Raw genomic sequence first — 24,894 nt, 5'->3', positions numbered from 1 at the left:
AGATTCTCAGGAGACAGTGCCTTACAAAGATAAAGCATTATTATGCACAGAACCACTCATCTGAATTTTGAACTTGCCCTCTATTAGCCAAAGGTGGAAATCTGCAAAGGAGAATTATATTGAGGGGTTTCCTTGTTCAGTCAATCATTCATCCAAGTGTTTGCACTGTTCTGGACTCTGGGGATATTGTGGGGGCGAAGTCTCTGTCCTGTAGGCATTTACATTCAGAAGCAGAAATCAGATAATCAACAAACACATATATAAACAGGAAAATGTTCTGAGAGTCACGAGGAAAATAAAGCCAGGTAACTTGGTGGAGACGAGAAGTGGAGCTACTTGAACTGGGAGGTTCGAGAAGGCATCTCCAGGCGAGATTTAAGCCGAGACCTGAATAAGGAGAAAAACAAGCCAAGGTGACATATAAGGGAAAGGTATTCTGGGCAGAGGGAACAGCACATGCAAGAGTCCTGAGGCAAGACCAAGCTTGACATACTTAAGGAAGAGCAGTGTGGCTGGACACAGCAACAAGGGGAAGAAGAGGTCGTGGCATGAGCTCAGAGAGGCCAAAGGGCCAGATAAAGCAGGGCTCTGTTAGCCGGGGCAGAGGCTTTGGGTTTTGTTTTAAATCAGATGCAGAGCTGCTGAAAAGCAGCTGCAGGGCAAGGGTGGGAACTGAGTTGGGATTACTCTGGTGATGGTGTGGAGACTAGAGGGGAGCTAGAGTGGGAGCAGAAGAACAATTTAGGAAGGGATGGCAGGGGTGTCTGTGAGTGAGGACGGTGGATGTTGGTAGATGACAGCGGCATGGGCCAGAGCGATGGCAGAACGGAGAGAGGTGGGCACGGGAGGGCTATAGGTTGGAGTGAGGCATACGTGAGTGAGAACGACTCGGGTCCATGCTGTGCTGATTTTGGAGGAAACACAATTTACCAAGCAGTACTAATCCCATTCCCTTGGCACGCTTCTGCAAAAGCGAAACCTTCGGGGAACCAGGAGGAAACGAGGCAGTTCTAATCCTACCTAGACACACAGAAGCTTCAAAAGGAGCATATCGCTTACAAAGGGAAATTCTTACCCCGTTCCCCTCCCTGTCCTGGGAGGTCTCATTGAAATCCTTTGCTTGTTTGAAAGGGCAAGAGAGATCCCGCTTTAGCAAGTAACGAGCCGGCGCTTAGATGCCTTGGATGGGCTCTAATTCGGATTAAGCATTAGTTTAATGCGGAGGGGTTTTCCGGAAAGAAGATGAGATAGATGAATGACACAGACAATTTAATTAATCTTAGAGATGGGGCTTAAAAACCAGGGGCCAAAGCACGTGTGGGTGCATGTGTATGTGTGAGATGGGTGTTGATTTGGTGGTGTAGGCAGCAGGGGAGGGAGGGAATACTTGATTTCCCTGCCAGGTTTAGTGAAGTTTCTCTGCATTCCCCACAGGGCGGGGTCCTCCCATCCACTCAATCCCAACTTACTCAGTGTTGAGCTGCGTCCCATCCCGTGGTTCTCTCATTCACAAAGGGCCAAAAAAGGGAGCGGGTAGACCTTATCTCAGGTGAAACAAAGGCCGCAGAAATCTGCTGACAGGTATGAGAATAGAATTGAACCGTCACACGCCTTTAAACTCAGGTACCATTACCTCGTCCTCTGCCTGTAACACATAAAGGATCCAGTCTTAAAGAGGAACCCCTATAATTCCTTGGGACACACATAATTCTAAGTTGTATTTTGAGGGTGAAAGCTTTATTTGTTTAACGTAAGCATTTTAAAATATATCACAATTTCTTCCTGTTAAAAAACCTGCCGTCCCCCCTGCTTCCTACCCCCTGACACGGAATTGGCCTGGGCCGCTTTCTTTCTCAAGGAGTCCCTGAGGTTAGCTCTTTGGAAGTTAGGGCTCAGCAGCAAGGACCGGTCCAGGTCCCCCACCCTGTACATTCCCAGGAACGAGGCAGAAGCTGCGGGCAGTACTCGTCCGAGCCAGCGGAGGGTGAAGGAACAGCACTTCAGCACGGATGAGGTGGGAAGGCCCTTATCCGACAGTCGTCAGCGGCTGCCTCCTGGTGGGGGGGGAACCATATGTCCCCAGGCCTGCGACTGGCCAAATGAAATTCGTGGCTAGGAATATGCATCCGTTGGTTTTTCTTTCAGCTCCTGCAGCTGTCTGATGAGGGGCGACGGAGGAGCAAATATCTCTTTTGTGGGCTGAGATGCCTTCTTATACAATTGCCCCTGGTCTTTCTATGCAGCACTACCCCAGCCTGCCCCCTGCGCAGGCAGCCAGGACCACTCGCCCCACGGGACATATGGGTTGGGAACGCACCTTCTCCAAGTGTCACTTTCGAAAAGCCAAAGGAAAGAGTCGTGGTTTGAATTCAGGCTCCTAACTCCTTGGCAAAAATAAAAACTGAGTGCTTTCTCCTTGAAAGGGGCGATCCTCTTTTATATGGGAGCGGTGACTGCCACCTGGTGGAGGAAGTTAGCTGAGCAACTTCCTTCTCTTTTTGGCCTTTTCTAATGCGTCTAGCCACTCATTTCGTTATTTCTTCATAAATACAACAGGGGAGTGTGGAACGTGTGTGTCAGGCACTGCGTTAAGTGCCTGGGGACAGGCTGTGGGAACAAACGGGTCAGGGTCCTCGCTTTCATGTAGCAACTGGAGGGCTTGTGGGGTGACAAGTGGCTTGCGGGGTAAGCCGCTCCATTAGAAAGAACCTCGCGGCCCGTGGGAAAGACATTGGGGGAGGAAGGGACTTGGGCACAGAGGCTGCTTTGGAGAGAGGGACCCCGGGGGGCTACTCTCAGGAGGGTCCTTTGCGATGAGATCTGAACCCTGAGAAGGTTCTGGCTTTGGGAACTGCTTTCCCCACCTGGCTCTCTTGACATCCTGCTGGTAGTCCTGTCAGAGGCCGTCCCCACCGACTGCCAGTGGAGCACAGGGTGGGCCCAGTGAGAGTGAATACACTGGTGAGGTGTGGAAGCCGGTCTTCTCTGGTCCCTGCCTCTGCCCCATCCCTGTGGTGGCCGGGGGGGGGGGGGGGCACTAGTTTGTGTCAGGTCCAGCATCTCTCCTGCCAAGAAGACCATCAAGCACTAGAGAAGCACCAAGAGGACTCTCCACCATAATTCTCCCCCCTCCCCAGATGCTGCCCAGGTTATGAGTGGCAGCCTAGCGTTCAAGGTCACCCACGGAGGGCCTAGTAAATGCCCCAGGCTTTACATTGGGACATCTGAGGAACTACATTCTAAGGAGCAAGACTGAACAAGATATACACCGACCTTTATAAAGACTCAAGCGAAGTTATAAATCAATTCAAACTCCCCTACCCTACCTGCCTGCCAGAAACGAAAGATAAATATTATCCAGACTCTCAAATAATCTATAGTTTTAATTATACATTATCTGGCATGCACAAATTCCCCAGAACACCAGGATTCAAAAATCAAGTAACCAAAAAACAAGAAAGAAAAAAAGTGGTTGCACGGATCCTAATGGGATGGGAAACCACTCTGATCAATACGTTCTAGAAAATATTCTGAAGAAATTCAGAGGCAGAAAACTCAGTTTCCATTTCATCCCAGAACTGAAAAACGTAACTGAAATTTAGAACTTGATGGCAGGTTAGTGAATTCGTGGAAAGTGGACTAGTGGACTGGTCTACAGAAAATAACCAGACAGAAGTGACTATGGAAACAAGGACGGAAACCACAGAAAAGAGCAAAAGAAATATACGGAACAGGGTACAAGAAGACTTAATATGTGTAGCGGAGTCTCAGAAAAAAAAGGGAAAGAATGAAGCAGAAGCAACAGCTGGAGAAATAATAGCTTAGAATCTACCAAAGCGGATAAATGATAGCAAATCACACATTCAAGAAGCACTATGAAGTCCAAGCTGGATAGATACAAGAACACCATACTCAGTCGACTATTTCGTGATAAAAGTGCTGAAAAGCAAAGACAAAAAGAGAATCTGAAAAACAGGCAGAGGGGAAAATTGCATCACTTTTTTTTTTTTCAATGTGTAGTTTTGAGAGACAGAGACAGAGCACAAGCAGGGGAGGGACAGAGAGAGAGGGAGACACAGAGTCCGAAGCAGGTTCCAGGCTCTGAGCTGTCACCCAAGAGCCTGACACAGGGCTCGAACTCATGAACCGTGAGATCATGACCTGAGCCGAAGTCGGATTGCTTAACTGACTGAGCCCCCCAGGCGCCCTGAAAAATTGCATCGCTTTTAAAGGGGCAGTAATCTGACTGACAGTTGACTTCTCAAAAGAAATAGCAATGACAAGACAATAGAATTTCTTCAAAGTGCTGAAAGAATAGCGGGCGAGCTTGAATTTGGTAGTCAGCAAAAACATTCTTTAAGAGTAGTTACAAAAAAGACTAAGTGAATTCATCACCAGTACAACCACACTAACGTAAAATGTTGAAGTTGTTCTTCAGGTAGAGAGAAAATAATCCCATTTGGAAAAATAGGTATGTGGGAATGAATGAAAACACAACAGAGGAGGTAGATTTATCAAAATTTGGTAAGTCAAGGGGCGCCTGGGTGGCGCAGTCGGTTAAGCGTCCGACTTCAGCCAGGTCACGATCTCGCGGTCCGTGAGTTCGAGCCCCGCGTCGGGCTCTGGGCTGATGGCTCAGAGCCTGGAGCCTGTTTCCAATTCTGTGTCTCCCTCTCTCTCTGCCCCTCGCCCGTTCATGCTCTGTCTCTCTCTGTCCCCAAAATAAATAAACGTTGAAAAAAAAATTAAAAAAAAAAAATTTGGTAAGTCAAAATGAATACTGACTGTAGAAAACAATAATAATATTAATGTCTCATGATGTTTAAAATACATTGTAGAATTACCAAAAAAAAAAAATCCATATGCTGTTTACAACAGACATTATAAGGAAAAAAGGTTGGAAGTAAAATAAAGGAGATATACCATGAAACAATAACCACCAGAATATATTCCAAGAAGCATCATTAGAGCTAACACTTCATAAAAATCAAAGGGTCAAATTACCAGAAGATATAACGATTGTAAATGTGTAGGCATCTAACAGCAGTTAAAGACCTACAAAGCAAATACTGACAAAACTAAGAGAAGAAAAAATTCAGAGCTCTAGAGGATGATTTTCAGCACACCTCTGTCAGCAACTTATAGAACAGTCTGACCTTATTTAACTGATAGTACAAAACAGATAAGAAGAAATCAACAAGGATACATGAAGAAACCTAGATAAGGGGCTCCTGGGTGGCTCACTCAGTTAAACATCTGACTTCCGCTCAGGTCATGATCTCACAGTTTATGGGTTTGAGCCCTATGTCAGGCTCTGTGCTGACAGCTCGGAGCCTGGAGCCTGCTTCGGATTCTGTGTCTCCCTCTCTCCCTGCTCCTCCCCTGCTTGTGTGTGTGCCCGTGTGCACTCTCTCTCTCTAAAGTAAATAAGTATTAAAAAAAAGAAACCTAGATAAGACACTTCATAAATTTGATCGAATTTGCATATATAGAGCACTAGCCCCAACAACTACAGAATACACATACTTTTCAACTGCACACAGGTAGTTCCCAAAAGTAGACCACAGGCTGCATTCTAACACAAGTTTCAGAAAATTTCAAAGGAATGAAATCATTCAGAGTATAGTCACTGACTACAATGGAACTAAGTTAAAAACAAATAACAAAAAGACTGAAAAGCTCTCAAATGTTTGGAAATGAAACAATATACTTATAAGCAACCCATATGTCTAAGAAACTACAATTAAAATATTTTGAATGGAATAACGGAAATATGAAATACAAAACTTATGGCATGCAGCTAAAGCTATGCTCAGAGGAAAATGTATCGCTTTATGTGCCTGCATTACAAAAAAAAAAAAAAAGGCTTAGTATCAACGATTTAAGTATCCATCACAGGATGTTATAGAAAGAATTAAAGAACAACAGAGGGAATTGGCAAAGCCAAAAGTTAATTCTTGGAACAGATTAATAAAACTGATGGTCTACTGTCGAGACCAAATCAGAAAAAATAGTGCAAAAATTATCAATATTAGGAATGAAAAGGAGGATCTTGCAAGGCTCCTAGAGACATTAAGAAGACAATAAAAGAATATTTGAACATTTTTTGCTACTAAGCTTTAAAATACAGACTGAACAAATCCTAGAACACAGTTTACTAAATGGACCCAAAAAGGAATAGAAAATCTGAATAATTCTATAACTACTAAAGACCTTCTTACAAAGAAAACTTCATGCCCAGGTGTCTTCATCAATGAATTCTACCAAATACGTAAGAAAGAAGTTTTAAGTCATTCTCTGTCGTGAACACAGAAGTGGAAAGTCTAAAGAAAACACTGAAAAATAAAATTTAGAAGTGTATCAATCATATAAAATGATAATATGCCACAAGCAAGTAGGATTTATCCCTGAATAGAGGGTTGGTTTAACATTATAATTCAATCAATGCAATTCATCACATTTACAGACAAAGGGAGTAAAATTATATAACCATCTCAATAGATTATAGTCAAAGTATTGGATAAAATTTAACACCAAACTAAACTGAAAATAGAAGGGAACTTCCTTAATCTGACAAATACCATGATTAAAAAAAAATTTATAGTGACTAGAGTACTTAATTATTATTATACCTAATAATAAAACATTGAAACTTTACTTTGAGGGCAGAAATAAGACAAGGATGTTCACTATCATTTGTATTCACCTTATACTGGAGGTTTTAGCCAAAATGAACTAGATATCCATATAAACAAATAATGATTCTTAAAGCTCTAATATTATACTATTCCTAAAAATCAATTCCAGGTGGATTGAATATTTAAACGTGAAGTATAAACAATAAAGCTTCTAAAAGATAGGCAAGAACTTCTTGGGATAGACAAAGATCTATTAAATCAAACACAGAAAGTATAATTCTAAAGAAAAATACGGATATATTGGACTAAAGTTAAAAACATTTATTAAGAGTTCGTAGACAGCATAAAAAGGTGAGTCACAAGGTGAGAAAAAAATTACAATACATATGACTAGCAAATAACTAATATACAGAACATATTTTTAAAAAGTCCTCTTAACGACTGAGAACCAGATGAAAATCCCATATAGAAATAGACAAGAGATTTAAACACAAAAGATGATATCCAAATAGCCAATGAGCTTGGGGCGCCTGGGTGGCGCAGTCGGTTAAGCGTCCGACTTCAGCCAGGTCACGATCTCGCGGTCCGTGAGTTTGAGACCCTCGTCAGGCTCTGGGCTGATGGCTCGGAGCCTGGAGCCTGTTTCCGATTCTGTGTCTCCCTCTCTCTCTGCCCCTCCCCCGTTCATGCTCTGTCTCTCTCTGTCCCAAAAATAAATAAACGTTGAAAAAAAAAAATTCAAATAGCCAATGAGCTTAACTTCCTAAGTAATCAGGGACATGCAAATTACAAGAAAGCAATATCACACTGTGTTGGTTAAGTTCATATGTCCCGTTGGCTAGGCCACAGTACCCCAATATTTGGTCAAACATTATCATAGATGTTTCTGCAAAAGTATTTTTTGATGAAATTAACATTTAGAGGACAGCCGATTATCCTCCATAGTGTGGATGGATCTCATCCAAACAGTTGAAGGCCTTCATAGAAAACTAACGACCTCTCTTGAAGAAGGGAAAATTCTGCCAGCAGTTGGTCCTCAGACCTGAACCACAGCATCAACTTTTCCCTGGGTCTCCAGGCTGCTGGCCATTCCTGAAGATTTTGGATTTGCCAGCCTACATTCTTATGTAACCCAATTCCTTAAAACCTTTCTCTCTCTGTCCCTCCACACACATATACACTCACATCATTATTGGTCCTGTTTCTCTGGAAAGCCCGAATACACATACCCATCAGAATGGCTAAAATGAAAAACACTGACAATGCAAAATGAACATGTGGAGCAACTAGAATTCTCATGCTTTGCTGGTGGAAGTGAAAATTTGTACAACCACTTAAATACCTGTTTGTCAGTAGTTACTAAAGCTGAACCTATGAATACCCTAAGCAATAAAGTATACCCCTTGTGATATATGTTCAACAAAAGATATATTTTAATGTTCCTTGCAGCACTATTCATAATGGCCTCAAACAGGAAACAACCAAATGTTCACCAACAGTGGAACCGATGAATAAATGGTGGTGTAGTCAAATGATGTACAAACTCGTGCCATACCTTGTACCTCACAAACACAACTTGAGTGAAGGAAGTCAAACACAATGGGCAAACCTAATTGCTGCGGTTTGAATTGGGAAAGAAGGAAAAGGGATTGGGCCTGGGTGAGGACATGAGGTGCTTCTGCATTGCACCATTTCTGAACGTGGGTGGCTATTACATGGATATATTTAGTGTGTGAAAATTCATCCATCTGGATACTGATGATCAGTGCACTTTTCTGCACGTATTTATAATTCAATTAAAAAGATTCATTTTAAGAAAAATAGGTCTCTGCCTATTACTTTGGGGGAAGTCACTCATTTTGGAGCTTCAGTTCCTCTGCTATAAAATGCTGCATGGATTTAAAAGGGTGGTCTATGGGAAAACCATTTGTAAAGTATAAATGTAAAGATATTACCATGGGCACTTCATAGGGTATGTACTCAATAAATGTGAAATGTTAAGTCTAAGTCTAAAGGAACTATCTCTATGTGCCAGATGCTTAAAATGCCTTATTTTGATTTAACAACCCAGTCATGCGGAGTTTACATCTGGGGAAACGAGGTTTATAGAGGGAAAGTAGCCTCCAGGTAATCCAGCTGGGGAGCAGCAGAACCACGATGGGCCTCAAGTCGGCATGCGTAAGCCGCCTACCTCAGGCCCTTGGCCCAGCACAACATATGCCATGCCAAGGTCTCACCGGAACCCTGTGGCAGTAAAGGGTGCCGTTTCCCCTCCCCTCCCCCCAGGCCCCCAACTTCATTGACTGACACTCCAGATGGGTCAAGTCCAGGGTCAGCTCATCACTCGGAAACCTTTCTCACCCTCAGCCACGGGAAAGGGAGCCCCGGTGGCCTGCTTCCTTTCCCCCATCCTCTTCTTGGTTCAGCTCATTTCTTCAGAGGGCTGTGCCCCCACGGTCTGCTCCCCACCCCCGAGTGATCTGGTCCCCAAACCTCAACACCACTCTCCAGCGGAGTGGTCCACCATCCCCGCAAAGAAACCCTTCCGGGTACCCCGCCCTCTAAAGGGTGGTCTCCCGAGTGATCACCGGGCGTCCCTCCTTCCTCACGCACATCCCCTGCCCACGGCCTGCCCCGCGATCCCGCTCCAGCGCTCGCCCCTCAGCCCCCGCCCCGCCCCGTGGCCCACCCCCTTCCCCCTCCCCTTCCCCCCCCCCCCCCCCCCGTCCGCCGGCGTGCCCGCTCACTGGACGTCGAGCTCCGCCGGTCGCTGAGGAAGCTGCACGGCGGTTGCGCGACCCAGGCGGCGATGGCGGCGGCCGGCAGGGAGCAGGAGCGGGACCTGGCGCGCTTCGTCTACGTGACGCGCTTCGGCTCGCACCGGTGCGGCGGCGTCTTGCAGCTGGGCCGCCGCCGGGCTCGGGGCCGCGGGAGCACCGGGCGCGGGGCCGGCTGCAGCCCCGAGGAGCCGCGGGCGGCGGCCCGGGCCGGCGCGGAGCTGGTCCCCGGCCCCCGGGCTCCCGCGGCCTCCCCACCGGCGCCGGCGTCGAGCGCGCGGAGCTGTCCCCGGGCTGCGGCGCGAGCAGGTGGCGCCTAGGGGGCGGGGGGCGTGCGGGAGCGGGGCGCGCCGCCCGTCGGGGGCCGGTCTGGGAGTCGGCCCCCGCGTCTCCTGGGCCGCCGTCTCAGGGCGGTGGGGCGCCTCGGGCCTCGGCCTTCCGTCAGCGTCCTGTCAGCCCTCCCGCCCAGCCGTGGCCCGCGGCCCGCGGCCCGCGGCCCGCGGCCTTGGTGCGGGGCGGAGCACTGGGGCCGTCGGCGGCCAGGCTCCGCCTCCCGTCAGTCCGGCTGCCGACGCGGGGGGCAGAAAGACGGGTCCCTCGCGTGCCCGGCGTCACGCGTGCGGCGGAGAGGGCGCCCAGGGGCACACGCCGGTCATGTGAGGTCAGCCCGACGGACAGGGAAGGGCACCGGAGGGAGCGCCGGCGTCCCCCAGAATGAGGGGGGCGTCGGGGTGCTTGTCGGCGTCCCTAGCGCTCGCTGAATTTACAAATCAGCTTGCGCAGAACCGACGTCTTTACCCTGTTGAGTCACTTCCTCTCTGAAAACATTTCTTCCATCTGCTTCGGTGTCCTTCGGGAATGTTTTCCATTTGAAACGTTTCCATAGGTTTTGCGTATATCCTCTTAAATTTATTCCAGGTGTTTGGCCTTCTCGTCTGTTCCTCTTCCGTAAAGTCCTCTAAATGCTTGTTGTTTGTATATAGGAAACTTCTTGATCTTTCAAAAATCACCTTTTGTTTAGGATTGATTTATAGACATTTTGAGGCGGTTGACAAGGTTATATTCTTTAGTAACTCACCACCGCAGTTAAGATAGAGAGCAGTTCCTTCTGGAAAAGTCCTGCCTCTCTTTTGAGGGCTCATCCCTCTACATGTGCTTTTTTTTTTTTTTTTTTTTTTGGAAATTTTATTGAGATATTCACAGTTCATTCAACTCGCCTATTTAAAGTGCACAATTCAGTGCTTTTCAGAGTTGTACGACCATCACCACACTCAATTTTGGAACATTTCTGTTGCCCTCCAAAGAACCCTGTACCTATTAGCACGTACCCTGTATCCATTGACACTCACTGTTCCCTTTTACTGGCCTCCCCTACCCCTAACCCCAGCCCTAAGCAAGTGTTGAACTTTCTATCTGCATAGATTTGCTTTTTCTGGACATCTCGTATAAATTGTGTCATACAATATGTGAGCTTTCCTGATTGTCTTCTTTCACTTAGCCTGTTGGTGTGTTAATTTTAGGTCCTAGCACTTCACTGCATTCTTTTATTATTAGAATAAGTTTTGTCACTGTTCAGGTATACTATGGTATTATTTGTAAGTGAGATCATTTCACTTCTTTTTTACCCATTCTTATGCCTGCCATGTATCAAAATATTGCCTGTTTTATCTTACTGCGTGCGTAATACTGCATGCATCAGCTAATACCTCGAGTACAATGTTGAATAGTAGTGGAGATTGTGGGGTATCCTTGCCTTATTCCTGACCTTAGGGGAAATGTCTCTAGTGTTGCCCATTATATAAGGTACTGGCTTGAGGACCAAGGCATTTATATTTAAAATATTAAAAAGTATTCTTCAACTTTTATTTTTTCAGTGTTTTTATCATAAATGGGTGTTGAATTTTTGTCAAAGGCTTTCTCAGATCTCTGGGGATAAATATATTTTATCCTTAGATTTATTAGTATGGCATATGATATACATGGATTTCCTAGTATTGAACCAACCTTGCATTCCTGAAATAAAGCCTACTTGGTTATGATGTGTCATTCTCTTAAAGTAGTGTTGGACTCTGCTAAGAATTTGTTTAGGTTTTGGCATTGGTATTTGTGACAGATAGGGATCTGTGGTTTTTCTTTCTTTGTACGTTTTCATCTGGTTTAGGTATCAGAGTTATACTTACTTCATAAAAGGAATGAAAATAAACTTTTCCTGCTTTTCTATGCTCTGGAATAATTTATAGAACAGTGGGACTACCCGGTGTTTGAAGGTTTGGTAGAATTCTTCTGTGAAACCATCTGGGTCTAGTGCTTTTTGTGGGATAATTCCTTAACTTTCTTTATACCTTGTATGGATATTGTTCTCTTCAAGCTTTCTAAGTCTAACGGTAATCTGTATTTCCCTAGGAAATTATCTATTTCATCGTTTCCAAATCTGTTTGCATAGAGGTCCGCAAGTGGTATTTTATGATTTTTAAAAAATTTCCTGGGGCACCTGGGTGGCTCAGTCGGTTAAGCGTCCAACTTTGGCTCAGGTCATGATCTCGCGGTGCATGAGTTTGAGCCCCGTGTTGGGCTCTGTGCTGACAGCTCAGAGCCTGGAGCTTGTTTCAGATTCTGTCTCTCTCTCTCTCTCTCTCTCTGACCCTTCCCCGTTCATGCTCTGTCTCTCTCTGTCTCAAAAATAAATAAATGTTAAAAAAAATTTTTTTTAAATTTCTTGTGTTTCAGTGCTTATTTCCAAATTGTCATTTTTTTTTCTGTATGTACGTGCTTTCTCCCTTTTTCTTGAGCAAGTTAGCCAGTGTCTTGTCCATTTTGTTAATTAAAAAAAAAACAGGATTTTGATTTATTAGTGAGACATCTTGTTTTTCTGGTCTCTTCCTCATTAAAAAATGAAGATAGATAATAAAGATGAAACATGCTTTCTTTTGGTTTACTGTGTTCTTTTTATACTTATTTTCAGCAGGACATTTCATTCATTTATTTTTATTCTTTTTATTGATAAAAATATTTAGTGCATGGGGCGCCTGGGTGGCGCAGTCGGTTAAGCGTCCGACTTCAGCCAGGTCACGATCTCGCGGTCCGGGAGTTCGAGCCCCGCGTCGGGCTCTGGGCTGATGGCTCAGAGCCTGGAGCCTGTTTCTGATTCTGTGTCTCCCTCTCTCTCTGCCGCTCCCCCATTCATGCTCTGTCTCTCTCTGTCCCAAAAATAAATAAACGTTGAAAAAAAAATTAAAAAAAAAATATTTAGTGCAATGAATTTTCCTTTAACCACTATTATAAATCCCATAGATTCTACTATGTAGTATTTTCAGTGTCACTATTTTTTTTTTCATTCTGTAATTTCAGTTTGTATTACCCTTCTCACTGTGGAGTTAAAGTTTAAAAAATTTTTAATTTTCAGGACTTTTCTGTTTTGTTTCTGTTAGTAAACTCTAGTTTTATTGCACTGTAGTCAGAGTGTTTGTAAGGTCTCCACTTTATGGGTACTACCGATGTTTTCTTTGTGACCTAATTTATGATCCTTCCTTTTTGTTCTTTTTCTCCCCCAGAAGCCATGCAATTGAAAGACTGTCCCTTTAAATCATGCTTGCCCTTTTCAGTTGAGTCAGTCCCATTAAATGGCATGTTTAGTACTTTATGTGGTGTCTGGGCCTTTAAATTGACCATTGAACTCCCTTCCCTGTAATTTGTGCTATGATCCATAGGGTTTTGTCTTAGTGTTTTCAGATTTAGGGTGGATTCAGTCTTTCTGTTGCTCCAGCTCTCCTGCAGGCACTTTTTCTAGTGTCCTTCCTTTGGCTTCCCTGTTGGCTGCAAAGCCCTGCTTGGGGTGAGGGGGGAGCACATGGGATCATAGCTCTGCGATTCAATGATTTTTCTTATTTTACTTCCAGTTATTTTGCAGTTTCAGTGTTCTGTGTCTTCAAGTAATGCTGAGGGCGTGGTCTTATGTAGAATTTTCAAAAGGTGAAGTTGTTTGGGGTGAAATTTTGGGAAGTCAGTTACCACACCTTCTCCATTGTCTTCAGTGACTCTGAAATCCTAAACTGAAAGGTTTTGAACAAGAGAAGTGATGAGGTTGGATTAATTTAGGCCATGCTGTCTGTGTAAGGGAGATTGAATTGGAGGTAGGCAAGACTGAAGCCCAAGTTGAATAATCTATATTCTGTATATTCTATAATTTATATTCTATAATCTATATTTGTTTGGTATCCTTCCAGATTAAATTTGCTTTGATAATTTAGATGTATAAAATGGTACTCTGTATAATTTGATTGACTCCTGAGAATGAGCTGTGGTGGGAAGTCTTCAGAGATACCTAAGCAGGGTCATTATTTTGGACTTCAAGCCCGTCTGATGGCCTCATTGTTAAAAGGCACTCCGGTTTTTGTGTTTGGGTGTTTTTTTTCCTGGCCCCTCTGCTGGGGATTAAAAAATCCAGGGGTAGTATAAAACATTTTAGCCCTGGGTTTCCAGCTTCTTTGAATAATAGAAACAAATAAAAGTCCTGTTCTAAGAAGAGGAAAGAGTATGGTGGTGGTGGTGGTGGGGAGCTCTACAGCTTTGGCAGGAAGCCAGGACAAATACCATGGATTCAACAGAAAGCCTGTATTGCTTTAGGGCCACAAATGGTGAGGACAAATAATAGTCCCTCAGCAAGGTAGTGGATTGGAAGTGAAGAACACTGAAAGCAGGTGAAGAAGCTGGTGGGGAGAAGGGAGGGGATACATGAATTCGTGCTGGAGATCCCCACCTATGTCGGTTAGAAGTAACTGGGTAGGCAGGATTATGAAAGCAGTGTTGCACTGTTGTAACTTTACCCCGTGCAGACCTAAGGTGTCCGTCTTTCCTCTAGTTGGCTTCTCTTTTGGGATTTTTGCTGCTCCTTTGTGGCAGGGGTGACAGGATCCGATCTGGAAGAAGGAGAACTATGATGGGGTTGGCTGGGAGACACTGGAGTCTACAGCCCTGGTAGGGGGCACAGTGGTCCAGTACAGAGATGAAAGGCCTGACCTAAGGCAGAGCAATGGAGCTGGCACACAGGACCAATGGCTGACGGAAAGATGGAGAAGGAAGGGTTCATGCCAACTCTGAAGTTTCTGTGCTAGGCAGCTGGGCAGAGGATGGAGCCCTTAACTTCGGAGCCCCCCCCTGCTGTGCTTGGGCGACCAGGAATAGAGTCAAGGGAGAGAGGTCCTGGCATAGATTTATATTTAAAGCAAGCCAGAAAGTGCTTAAGTTTTACTCAATTTTGGGTGGATTTAATATTAATATTACAGGGACATTTATTAAATGCTTATGCCCAGCTCTTCTTGGGGAACCAGCTGAATTACTTGTTCAACAACATGAACGTGTCCCCCACTGTGGACACTAGATTAGGTGCTCGTGACATAGATGGATCAGACAAATATTCCGCTCGTAAGGAACTTCTAAATGAATAATGTGAATATAAGCTAGTAGACATGAATGCTGTAAGATGGACCCCTTCAAAAGGCTTTGATAGTTTAGGGAAAGGAGAGGCATAAAGGCAGGAAATCAAGGGACATGAATGGAGAAATTCCTAGTGGGGTGGTAGAAATTATCCAGGGTATTGGCTTTGAAGTCAGAAAGACATAATCTTGGCTCTGTCATTTATTAGCAGTGCGATATTGACCAAGTTAGTTAACCACTCTGATCCTCAGTTTCCTTATATGTAAAATGGGGGTAATAGTTCCTACCTTAATAAGTCACTATAACGACTAAATGCAGTATGCAATGCATGCATAGGGCCCAGCCCAGTGTTTGATATGGAATAAATGACCAGTGAATGTTGGCTTACTGAACAGAGATGGCTTGAAGGGAAGGGGGTGGTTATTCCAGTGAGTGGTATATAGTGAGAATGGACTAAATATTTGTAGAATGAATGAACAGCAAGTTTTGGACCATATTGTGGATTGCCTTGGAGACAATCATTTTATAGTCACTGAAGATTTTTGAATGGTGGAGTGAAGCTATCGGAGACAGTTACACTTCTGGAAGATCAGCAAATTTATCTTCGGCTGTTTGTAAGATGCAGTGGAGTTTAGAAATCCAGGGACAGGCAAATCAGAAAACTCTTCTAACATTTCAGGCAAGGCTGATAAGTTAGTTCTCACAGAACTTGGGAGATATATTCATAATTGATATATCACAGGGGATGACAAATACTATTGTGGAGGTACAAGTAAATGCTTTCGGAGTGGTGAGTAATTGGAGGAGGAGAGAATTAGGGAAGACTTCACAGTGGCAGAAACTCCACGAGAGTCCCACATGTTGCTGAGCTAGGAAGGAATTATATGTGGGAAAAATGTGTGAGCATAACCCTGGGAACGGATCCATGATGGAGAGTGATGAGGGAAGAACTAGAAGCATATTTTGAGTGTGTACAAACTGTGCAGAAAGAAGGCTAGAGTTGGGACAAAGCCTTTGGTATGTACTGGAGGTACCTTCAGTGAAGTATGCAAAACAAGTAGAAGAAATGATTTCATCCTTTCTCTTTTTCGCATCCCCTATACTCCTTGACACGTTTTAGATCCCCAATAATTACAGGTCGACTTGATGGCTCCTATCCTGAACCCGGGGAGTAATGTGTAGGTTAGGAAAGGCTTACAAATGGAAAACATTTGGAATGATGCAAGTATAGTATTCCAAAGGCTTAGGCATTTAGGGGAGAAGGGTCCATATGGGTAAATGAAGAACAGAGATTTCCCAGACTTGAGTTCTTTTCCTATGCCCTATCTGCATTTCATCTGTACTATCATTTGCTTAATGTATTTACTTAATATGTGCATTTTCCCCTCTCGACTAAATTTTCTTTTTAGAACACGTTACATCATTACCTCAGCGGCAAGCCTGTACCATTTGCCACAAATAGAAATTAATTAAAAGCAATCTAATAAAGGAACAACAATATTATTAAATTCTAGCCAAATAGCTTGTCTAATAAAGGTGGCCTGTGGTCATAAAGAGAGAGGAGCAAGTCTCAGGGAAGTCTTAATGACATACTACTTCCAAACTTTCTCCTTGATGTAATCAGAATGAAAAAGAATGGGAGAGAATGAGTTTCTCACTGTGTGAGTCAATGTTCTTGAGTGCTGTGTGCGTGCCCCACACGGAATTCGTGGTGTGCTTCTAAGAAATTGGGCAGTGCCATTTTACAACATACTCTAATTCGCTAACAAATGGAATGTTTACTGCATTTCTAATGTGTATGGTATTAGATATTGGATCTCTAATGAAGAATAAAACAACATGGTAAACGTTATGATTACTGAGCATATAGGGTGCTTTGTGAAATCAGAGAAGGTTCCTGGAAAGCTAAATATTGAATGAGTGGAAGAAAGCCAGGTATAGAGTGGTGATGGCAGGGTAGGAATAAGGTGGGTAAGTGTTCGGGTAGGGGAATATAAAGGCTTTCAGGGAACACATGCTTAGTGTTTTATGATTTTGTCTTTGGACACACAAGCCCTTGGGTTTTCTTCTCACAGTTAATATTTGGGAAGGCAGCATGGTCTGGTGAGTAGAGAGAGGAAGCTTATTCATTCCTGACAAACCTTTATTAGTACCTACTGTGTGTCTGGTAGTGTGGCTAGAAAGATGACTAAGACCCACATAGTTATTACCCTCTGGGAGGTCACAGCCTAGTGGAGGAAACACATTATAAACATGTGATATAAAAGTGTGCTAAGGGGGCGCCTGGATGGCTCAGTCGGTTAAGCGTCCGACTTCGGCTCAGGTCATGATCTCACGGTCCGTGGGTTCGAGCCCCAAGTTGGGCTCTGTGCTGACAGCTCAGAGCCTGAAGCCTGCTTCGGATTCTGTGTCTCCCTCTCTCTCTGCCCCTCCCCTGCTCATACTCTGTCTCTCTCTGTCTCCAAAATAAATAAAAACATTAAAAAAATAAAATAAAATAAAAGTGTGCTAAGTGCTCTGACCTAAGCATTCCTAGAGCCAGTGCTGTTCAGGGGACTGTAGAGAGGAGGTGACGGTGTGAGCTGAGTCTTGAAGAGCAGGGAGAAATTTGCCTGGCAGGTGTGTGTGTGTGTGTGTGTGTGTGTACACATGCATGCACACAGAGTGTTTTAGCCAGATAGAACAGCATATGCAAAGGCTAGGAAGGATAAGAGCAAAACATTTGAAGAACCACAGGCATTTTGAATAGTTGAAAGCATAATGGGTGTCTGGAGTTGAACGGAGAAGAAAGGAGAGTTTGGAGATGCATTGGGTTAAGATGTGGCCTCTGGTATTTGTTTATTCTATTGCTGATTTTTTTGGGACTCACCTTTCAAATCAAAAAAGAAAGGAGGTTTCTAAGGGATTTCTAGACATTTCTAAGGGAGTTTGTCTCTAGTTTTCTTGGTTTTCTCCCCCAGCATAGTATTAGCTAGTTGGTAAACCGGTAGCATCTTGTGATCAGAAATACACCAACGAGTGTAAAAATCCCCAAAGAGAGCTCAGGAGACATTTATAATTGTCTTTGTTCTCAGGATAGTGAATCCTTTAAAATATGTGCTGGCCTTGATAGTTTGCCTTTCACTCTCTCTTTTTTTAAAATTAGGTTTAACCCAGAAGAATTTAGCTAAACAGTTTGATTTCCCTATACCTTTGAATGAAGCTCCGAAAGTAATGAAGAAAAAGAAAAAGGTATATTATTATAAAGGAGAATGAGCAATATTTGAATTTTAGATTAACTTCTCTAAATACAAATGTGTGAAGATATTCAACAGTAAAAACAGTTCCATCTTTTGAAAATTTAATTTACTGAAATGAGAAAATAGAATTAATTTAGCAGAAATAGAACTGGGTTTGGAAATATTTATTAACTATAGAGAACAGTCCTTCCAGTGTTTGAAGATATGAACACATTTTAATCAAAACATAATGGGAGATTTTTCAAAGCATAAAAATATATGTTCCACAGAATATAACAAACTCTGATAGGTAGTGTAATATAAGGAGAAAATCATGGATTTCGCAGAAAAGAATAATGTATCTGTATTAATGACATATTGCTCTTTTAAAGACAAGGGACATACATTTACTTCCTAGAAGAAAAGCTAACGAGGATGAACCTTTACTGCTGAACCATTTTCACCTCTGGTTGTCCAAATGTCATGGCAACTTGAGTGTTTTAAACATATTCGAGATCAGTAGCTCTACGAATCTTTGTTTTCCACCATGGATCTTAAGCACTTCAGCTTAAAGAAATCGTTAGTTGGTAATGACACGTCAAATTGTATTGTTTCTGAGCTTTGAGTTTATATGAGTTATAATCCATGTATAGTGTAAAACAGCATTCAAGGTGACTAACCCCAAATGTCATTTGAGTGTGCACCTGATCTTCCCACTATACTAAGAAATATTTCCTCCAAGAATCAGTTCCTCTTGGGTGAAGAGAACAGAGCAATAGCCAATATTTACTTGTAACTACAATATGCCAGACATTGGGGTACGTGCTTTACGTATATTTTTCATTAATCCTAATAATCCAGTGTATGAAGCTATTACTAGATGAGATGTAAAACAGTTGCCCATTAAAAATTGAGTAATTTCCCAGTGGAATAGAAATTCAGTATTTTAATAACTGTTGAAAACAAAATTGAATGTGTTAGAACCATTTGGATAGGACCTTATAGGCATTGCCTTCATCCAGGGTAGCTCATTTAAATAGTACAGAGAGGAAATGCTAGGAAATTAGCAGAAGAGATCACTGATCATGGGAAAACCGTCACATTTAAGTTTTAGGTCTGTAAGTGCTAGAATTGCCTTAGCGTGGTTTCAGTTGAGGTACAACACAGTTCAGTCACTGCCAGTTGCCTCTGTCAAAATGTATTTCCACCTATCTGCTCGGTGTTCCTTAACTGTGTTTATATTTTTAAGGTTCGCGTATGGAATAAAGTATACAAAGTCATTTCTAGAATGCTTGAAGAAAATGAAAAATACAGACTCAGGCTGAAATACCAACAACTATCCAGTGAAAGCAAGTTAACACAGTTGATTGTATGAAAGAAGACTGGCTTTCCTAACAGGTTAGTCACCCTTGGGTCACATTAGTCTAGTAGTTTTCCTAATTGTCACATGCGTGTGTGCAGAACTGTAGAAATGAGGCTACAACTATTCAACGTAATTAAAAAGCACAAACAATGTTAAAGCACTGAGTTATAGACTAGACCGCCGATGTAGGTGTGAGTAGAGAAGAGCAGAAGGTAAATGTTGATGAGAATTTACTGAGCGAAAGGACCACACTTGCCTGTGATTTAATGGCAGCTTTAAAAAAAATTTTTTTTTAACGTTTATTTATTTTTGAGACAGAGAGAGACAGCATGAACGGGGGAGTGGCAGAGAGAGAGGGAGACACAGAATTGGAAGCAGGCTCCAGGCTCTGAGCCATCATCCCAGAGCCCGACGCGGGGCTCGAACTCACGGACCGTGAGATCGTGACCTGAGCTGAAGTCGGACGCTTAACCGACTGAGCCACCCAGGCGCCTCTAATGGCAGCTTTTTAATAGAGATTACAAAACTCATCCACATCGATGAAGACAAACATTTTAACTGCAATATAAAATTACACATCCTGTGTCACTTCTTATAGTCAGTTCCTTTCCATGGATGCTGCAGTATAATTTAATGCTTTTGACAAAACTGCTCTTGAATTATGGCCTTGATGTCATTATTTCATTCCTGGGAAACAACTCATAAATTAAACTATGTTCTAAAGCTCCATCAACAAGGAGGCAAACCATAAGAGACTCTTAAGAACTGAGAATGAACTGAGGGTTGATGGGGGGTGGGAGGGAAAGGAGGGTGGGTGACGGGCACTGAGGAGGGCACCTGTTGGGATGAGCGCTGGGTGTTGTATGGAAACCAATTTGACAATAAGTTTCATATTAAAAAAATAATGAGTTGATATTGTGGCCAGAGAAAAATTAGATGTGATCTAGTATATTTATTAAAGTCACTGGAAATTCTGGATTCTCAAACAATTAAGTTGGATACAATTTATGTAACTGATAATGCCACATCAATTGATAAATCATAATAGTTGTTTCCTTTCCTTCACATGCTTGTCCTAATACACATGTTACCATGCTGAATGCTTCTGTAGGCTCTTACTACAGTCACTCGATGACAACTTCTATTTTGACAGTCAGTAAATCTGCAGAATTTAATTTTGTGAAGAATATTTTCATAAGATAATAATTAGGACAGAATGCCATTTTGTAAGCAATGCTACACTGGAAACTCATGACTGTTGGTGTAATATTGCGTCAATAATAGCATAAGTTGTTTGCTATAGTGGCATATAAACAATGTTCAGATTAGTGATACTCGGTTTTATTTGTTCAATTAAGGAGAAGAATGAGGCAGATGGGGGGATTAGGAAGAAAAAGTAGTCCGTGATTTATTGGGAGAAAAAGATGTTTGAATAGGCAGAACAATGTGCAAGAAACCTGGACATTGTTCCAAGTGTTAATCCAGATCCAGTTACTTTAATAAACATATTAGATTACATCTAATTTTGCTCTGGCCATAACCTTGATCTTGTCAGTCTCTTGTGCCTCAGTAAGAGGGCTTCTACTAAACATCAAGTAATCTTGTAAGAATTATTTAGTAATTTAAAATAATATGCTATGCTTTTCCAGAAATAGCCTGTTATAAACAAGTATCCTTGTAGTTCATTATTTTGTATTATAATTTTAAACCAAATTACAAAAACTAATAGAAATACATTTAGAAATGTATTATGACTCTTATTTCCTAATATGTATTTATTAATGGGAAAACCAGGACTAGAGGCCAAGTTGAATTTTCCCATACATTTTATGTTGTTCGTAGACTCAGATTACACAAGATGAATCTTCTTATCATCTTCTGGTAAGAATTCATTTATATGATAATTATAAAGTATAGACTTTGTTTCCTCCCCTTTTATATCTGCACTTCTCCAACTTTTAGTGTATACCCATTGCTAATTCCAGCCTGTTTCCTTCCTTAAACCCAGTAAGGCCTCATTAAATATTTGTTGAAATTTAACAAGCTTCATTTGGGCCCTGTCTTAACAGTGCTATTGTAACTACTCTTTCCATGGGCCACGGTTTTTGGTTTTTTTGTGTGTTTCTGTTTGTTAATATCTCTTAGTTCTATTTTCTCTTTGAACTTTTCACATTTTATATTATCTCACTGCTACTTTCAGTCTTTTTTTTTTTAATTTTTTTTTCTTTTTTTTTTCCAACGTTTTTTATTTATTTTTGGGACAGAGAGAGACAGAGCATGAACGGGGGAGGGGCAAAGAGAGAGGGAGACACAGAATCGGAAGCAGGCTGCAGGCTCCGAGCCATCAGCCCAGAGCCTGACGCGGGGCTCGAACTCCCGGACCGCGAGATCATGACCTGGCTGAAGTCAGACGCTTAACCGACTGCGCCACCCAGGCGCCCCTCAGTCTTTCTTTTTTAGTGTCCTGGGAGCTATGACATGGTTCACTTTCTGCCTTTCTGACTGTATTTTCCCTCCTTCCCCTGTAATTTGTCCCTTCTGTTACCACTTGATATCCAACGCTACCCTAGGAGTAGTTGTTGGGTCGACTCTCTCTTTACATATTTATTCTGAAATAATTTACCCATTTTATAGCTTCAGTTACTCTTTCTTGATGTATGACCCCTAAATCTCTCTTCTGCCTTTGACCTCTGAATTTCTTCAGGCTATTCTACAGTTATTTTGAAGTATTACATGTTTTAAATCGAACGCATCATCTCTCCTCCATTTATTTCAGTTGTGTCTTGGTTTGCTAATTACCTGGGCTCATTAAATTTCTAGGGAGAGATGACACCAGTTTAGTGGGGTTTGGAAAGTACTAGAAAAGTAAGATGGGTGTTGGAAAAAAGAAATCAGACTTTTGTACATGGGAAGGTGGGGGAGGGAAATATATTTTAGACATGGCCGTGAGTAAGTTCATGGAGTCCAAGAAAATGTCCAGGAATATATAGTTTGATCAAAGCTCGTTTATGGAGTCCTTGTGAGGGAAGGTATAAAAGTCCACTGAGACTGTATTTCAAAGGGTCCTATGTGAGCACTGGACCAAGGATTTGTACTCAGTTAAGTAGACAGTAAAGCAACATGAAACATTTTCTTAACCCTTTATTCTAAATGATTTCAAAAGTATAGGAAGTTTGCAAGAAAAATTCAAAGAACTCTAGCATAACCTTTACCTAACTTCACTGATTTTTAACATTTTGTCACATTTGCAGGTTCATTCGTAGGCACTTTCTCTCTTTGTCTGTGTGTATGTATGTGTGTTTAAAATATTACCCCTTGGGGTACCTGGCTTAGTTGGTTAAGTGTCTGACTCTTGATTTTGGCTCAGGTCGCGATCTCATGGTTCGTGGAATCGAGCCCCATGTTGGGCTCTGCACTGGTAGCATGAAGCCTGCTAGGGATTCTCTCTCAGCCTCTCTCTCTCTCTCTCTCTGCCCCGCCCCTGCTCATGCTCTTTCTCTCTCTCTCAAAATAAATAGATAAACATTAAAATAAATAAATAAAATATTACCCCTTAATACTTTAGTGTGTATATCCTAAGAACAAAGGTATCTTTCATAAAGCCACCCAACAATGATCAAATTCAGGAAATTTATGTTTCCTTTTGTAATTAATAAGTATTTTGTGGAAACTTCATAAAAGACTATGCAAATACCTCAAACATCACCAGTATAGAACATTTTAGAGCAGTGGATTGATCAGATCTGCATTTACATCAGATCTGATGTTACTAATGTGGAAAGGTTTGGAATGGAGGCAAGATAGGAAATGAAAATCCAAGGATTCTAACAGCAGTCCAAGTGAGTGAAATGCACTTAAATGGAAGTGGCAGAGTTTGTGGAGAGGAGACGAAGGATTGGCCATAGGGGATAAGAGAGATCATCTTGAGATCTGAGAATGAGGAGATAAGAAAGAAGGAAGTCAAGAGAAAGAACCGATTTTGTGAAGCTACTGAGTTTCATTTTGGCATGTTGAATTTTAGGTGATAGTGAGGTGTTCAGGTAGAAATTCCAAGCGAGCAGCTTGAAGTTTCATACTGAGGCTAGTGTGCAGTCTATGGTGCGTGAAGGTCGTAGGTAGTTCTGGCAGTGGATGTGCATGAAAACCTCAGTGTGAGGATGGGAGGAGAGGAAAGGAGGAGAACAGAATGTCGGTGATGTCTAGGATGAAGAGCAATTCTGAGTTTCAAAGAGTGATTCTGGGTGCTTAATCAGGAGTAATGAGAAGTGATGGTGGGGTGGAGGGGGATACGGATGAAGCTTGCAGGAGACCAGGGGCTTGGCCGTCCAAAGGAGGGCAATGGCCTTGTTCAGTGAGAATGTAGGGGTTCAAAAAGTAGGAGTGTAGAAATAAATCAGCTAGGAACAATGTCAGAGTTCCTAGAAGTAAGGCACAAGTGCCAAGTGATGACATTGGCCAAGCAGTACCCTGGCTTGTGAGTGCCTTGAAGTGGCCTGGAGATGAAGGCCTTTGTGACACAGTTTTTGTGACACAGTTTCTGTAAATGGGGCTGTTGAAGTCGTCAGTATTATTGGCCGGTGCTGGAATGGAGGAGAAAAATCTGGAAGTAAAAGTTACCAAAACAGTGAATACAGAGAATGGCTAACTGTTGCTTTGCAATGTTAGAAAAGTTAAAATATTTTAGTGACTATTAACCGTTTTATAGTAACAAGAATCACTTTTGTCATCTTTTATTTAGGATTAACCTATCTTTGGATCCGTTTACCAAAGAAGATTGTGAAGAGTTTAAAGATGGAACTTTAAATTGAATCATAATTATATGTTAATTTTGGTGTGTTTTGTTGGTATTGGGACTTTAATATTTGAATAGAAAAACTACCTTCTTTATAAATTAATAGTATTTGTTTACAAATTGATTAAATATGGTTGTATGCACACAAGTGTTATGCAAGTGTTTTTCAAGTGTGAATTAGTACTTATTCTGTATTCTTTTAAGTTAATCTTATACATAAAATTTAAATTGACATAGCAATACAATTGCAGGCATTTATATTTACCAATGTTTCCCTTTAATGAATGTGTCTGCAAACCACCACTTTATTCATCCCTCATTATGATATAACTGCTTTAAATTAAACTTCGATTCATTTAAATTGTTTCTGGCTTCCTTTTTCTAAATTTCCCAATTGTCTTATGATAAAAACCTACAATTTACATAGTGACAGTTATTTTCGGTGTTAAAAGTAATGGTTATTTAAGCCATCTTTTCATCCTAAATAATGTTAGAAAAGTTATGCAAATTCTAAATTGTAATATGGAGTATTTTAGGATAATTTGGGGGCAAAGATCAAAGGAAACATTCTTCTCCTTTTCAGGCCCCTAACTAATAGATACATTATTTTTTTTTCAGTCAATAAGTGAGAGATTGAGAATTCTGAAAATAATTTAGAAATGTTTCTCCGTGA

The 24,894-nt window shown here is 42.1% G+C and overlaps 1 protein-coding gene and 1 long non-coding RNA gene across 3 annotated transcripts; one reads left to right on the top strand and one right to left on the bottom strand.

The window, feature by feature from the left end:
- Positions 1-237: 237 nt before the first annotated feature.
- LOC122492121 lies at positions 238-3,064 on the bottom strand. Of its 2 annotated transcripts, none has more exons than XR_006299548.1 (3): positions 2,865-3,064; positions 1,470-1,645; positions 238-387 (listed from the first exon to the last, which is right to left on the bottom strand). It is a non-coding gene; the product is annotated as an uncharacterized LOC122492121 (long non-coding RNA). The 2 variants fall into 2 exon arrangements; XR_006299549.1 differs by having other exon boundaries at positions 1,470-1,571.
- A 6,316-nt stretch (positions 3,065-9,380) lies between these two features.
- Positions 9,381-24,582, top strand: CA1H5orf47 (chromosome A1 C5orf47 homolog). Its single transcript, XM_043573762.1, has 7 exons — positions 9,381-9,724; positions 9,885-10,071; positions 16,258-16,282; positions 17,885-18,079; positions 19,316-19,464; positions 21,272-21,310; positions 24,168-24,582. The coding sequence occupies exons 1-5, from the start codon at positions 9,448-9,450 to the stop codon at positions 19,439-19,441; spliced, it is 810 nt and encodes a 269-aa protein (XP_043429697.1). The 5' UTR covers positions 9,381-9,447; the 3' UTR covers positions 19,442-19,464; positions 21,272-21,310; positions 24,168-24,582.
- Positions 24,583-24,894: the final 312 nt, after the last annotated feature.

This window comes from Prionailurus bengalensis, chromosome A1, assembly GCF_016509475.1.
Source record: "Prionailurus bengalensis isolate Pbe53 chromosome A1, Fcat_Pben_1.1_paternal_pri, whole genome shotgun sequence".
Classification (NCBI taxonomy): domain Eukaryota; kingdom Metazoa; phylum Chordata; class Mammalia; order Carnivora; family Felidae; genus Prionailurus; species Prionailurus bengalensis.
This window is presented reverse-complemented; position numbering and strand designations above follow the sequence as displayed.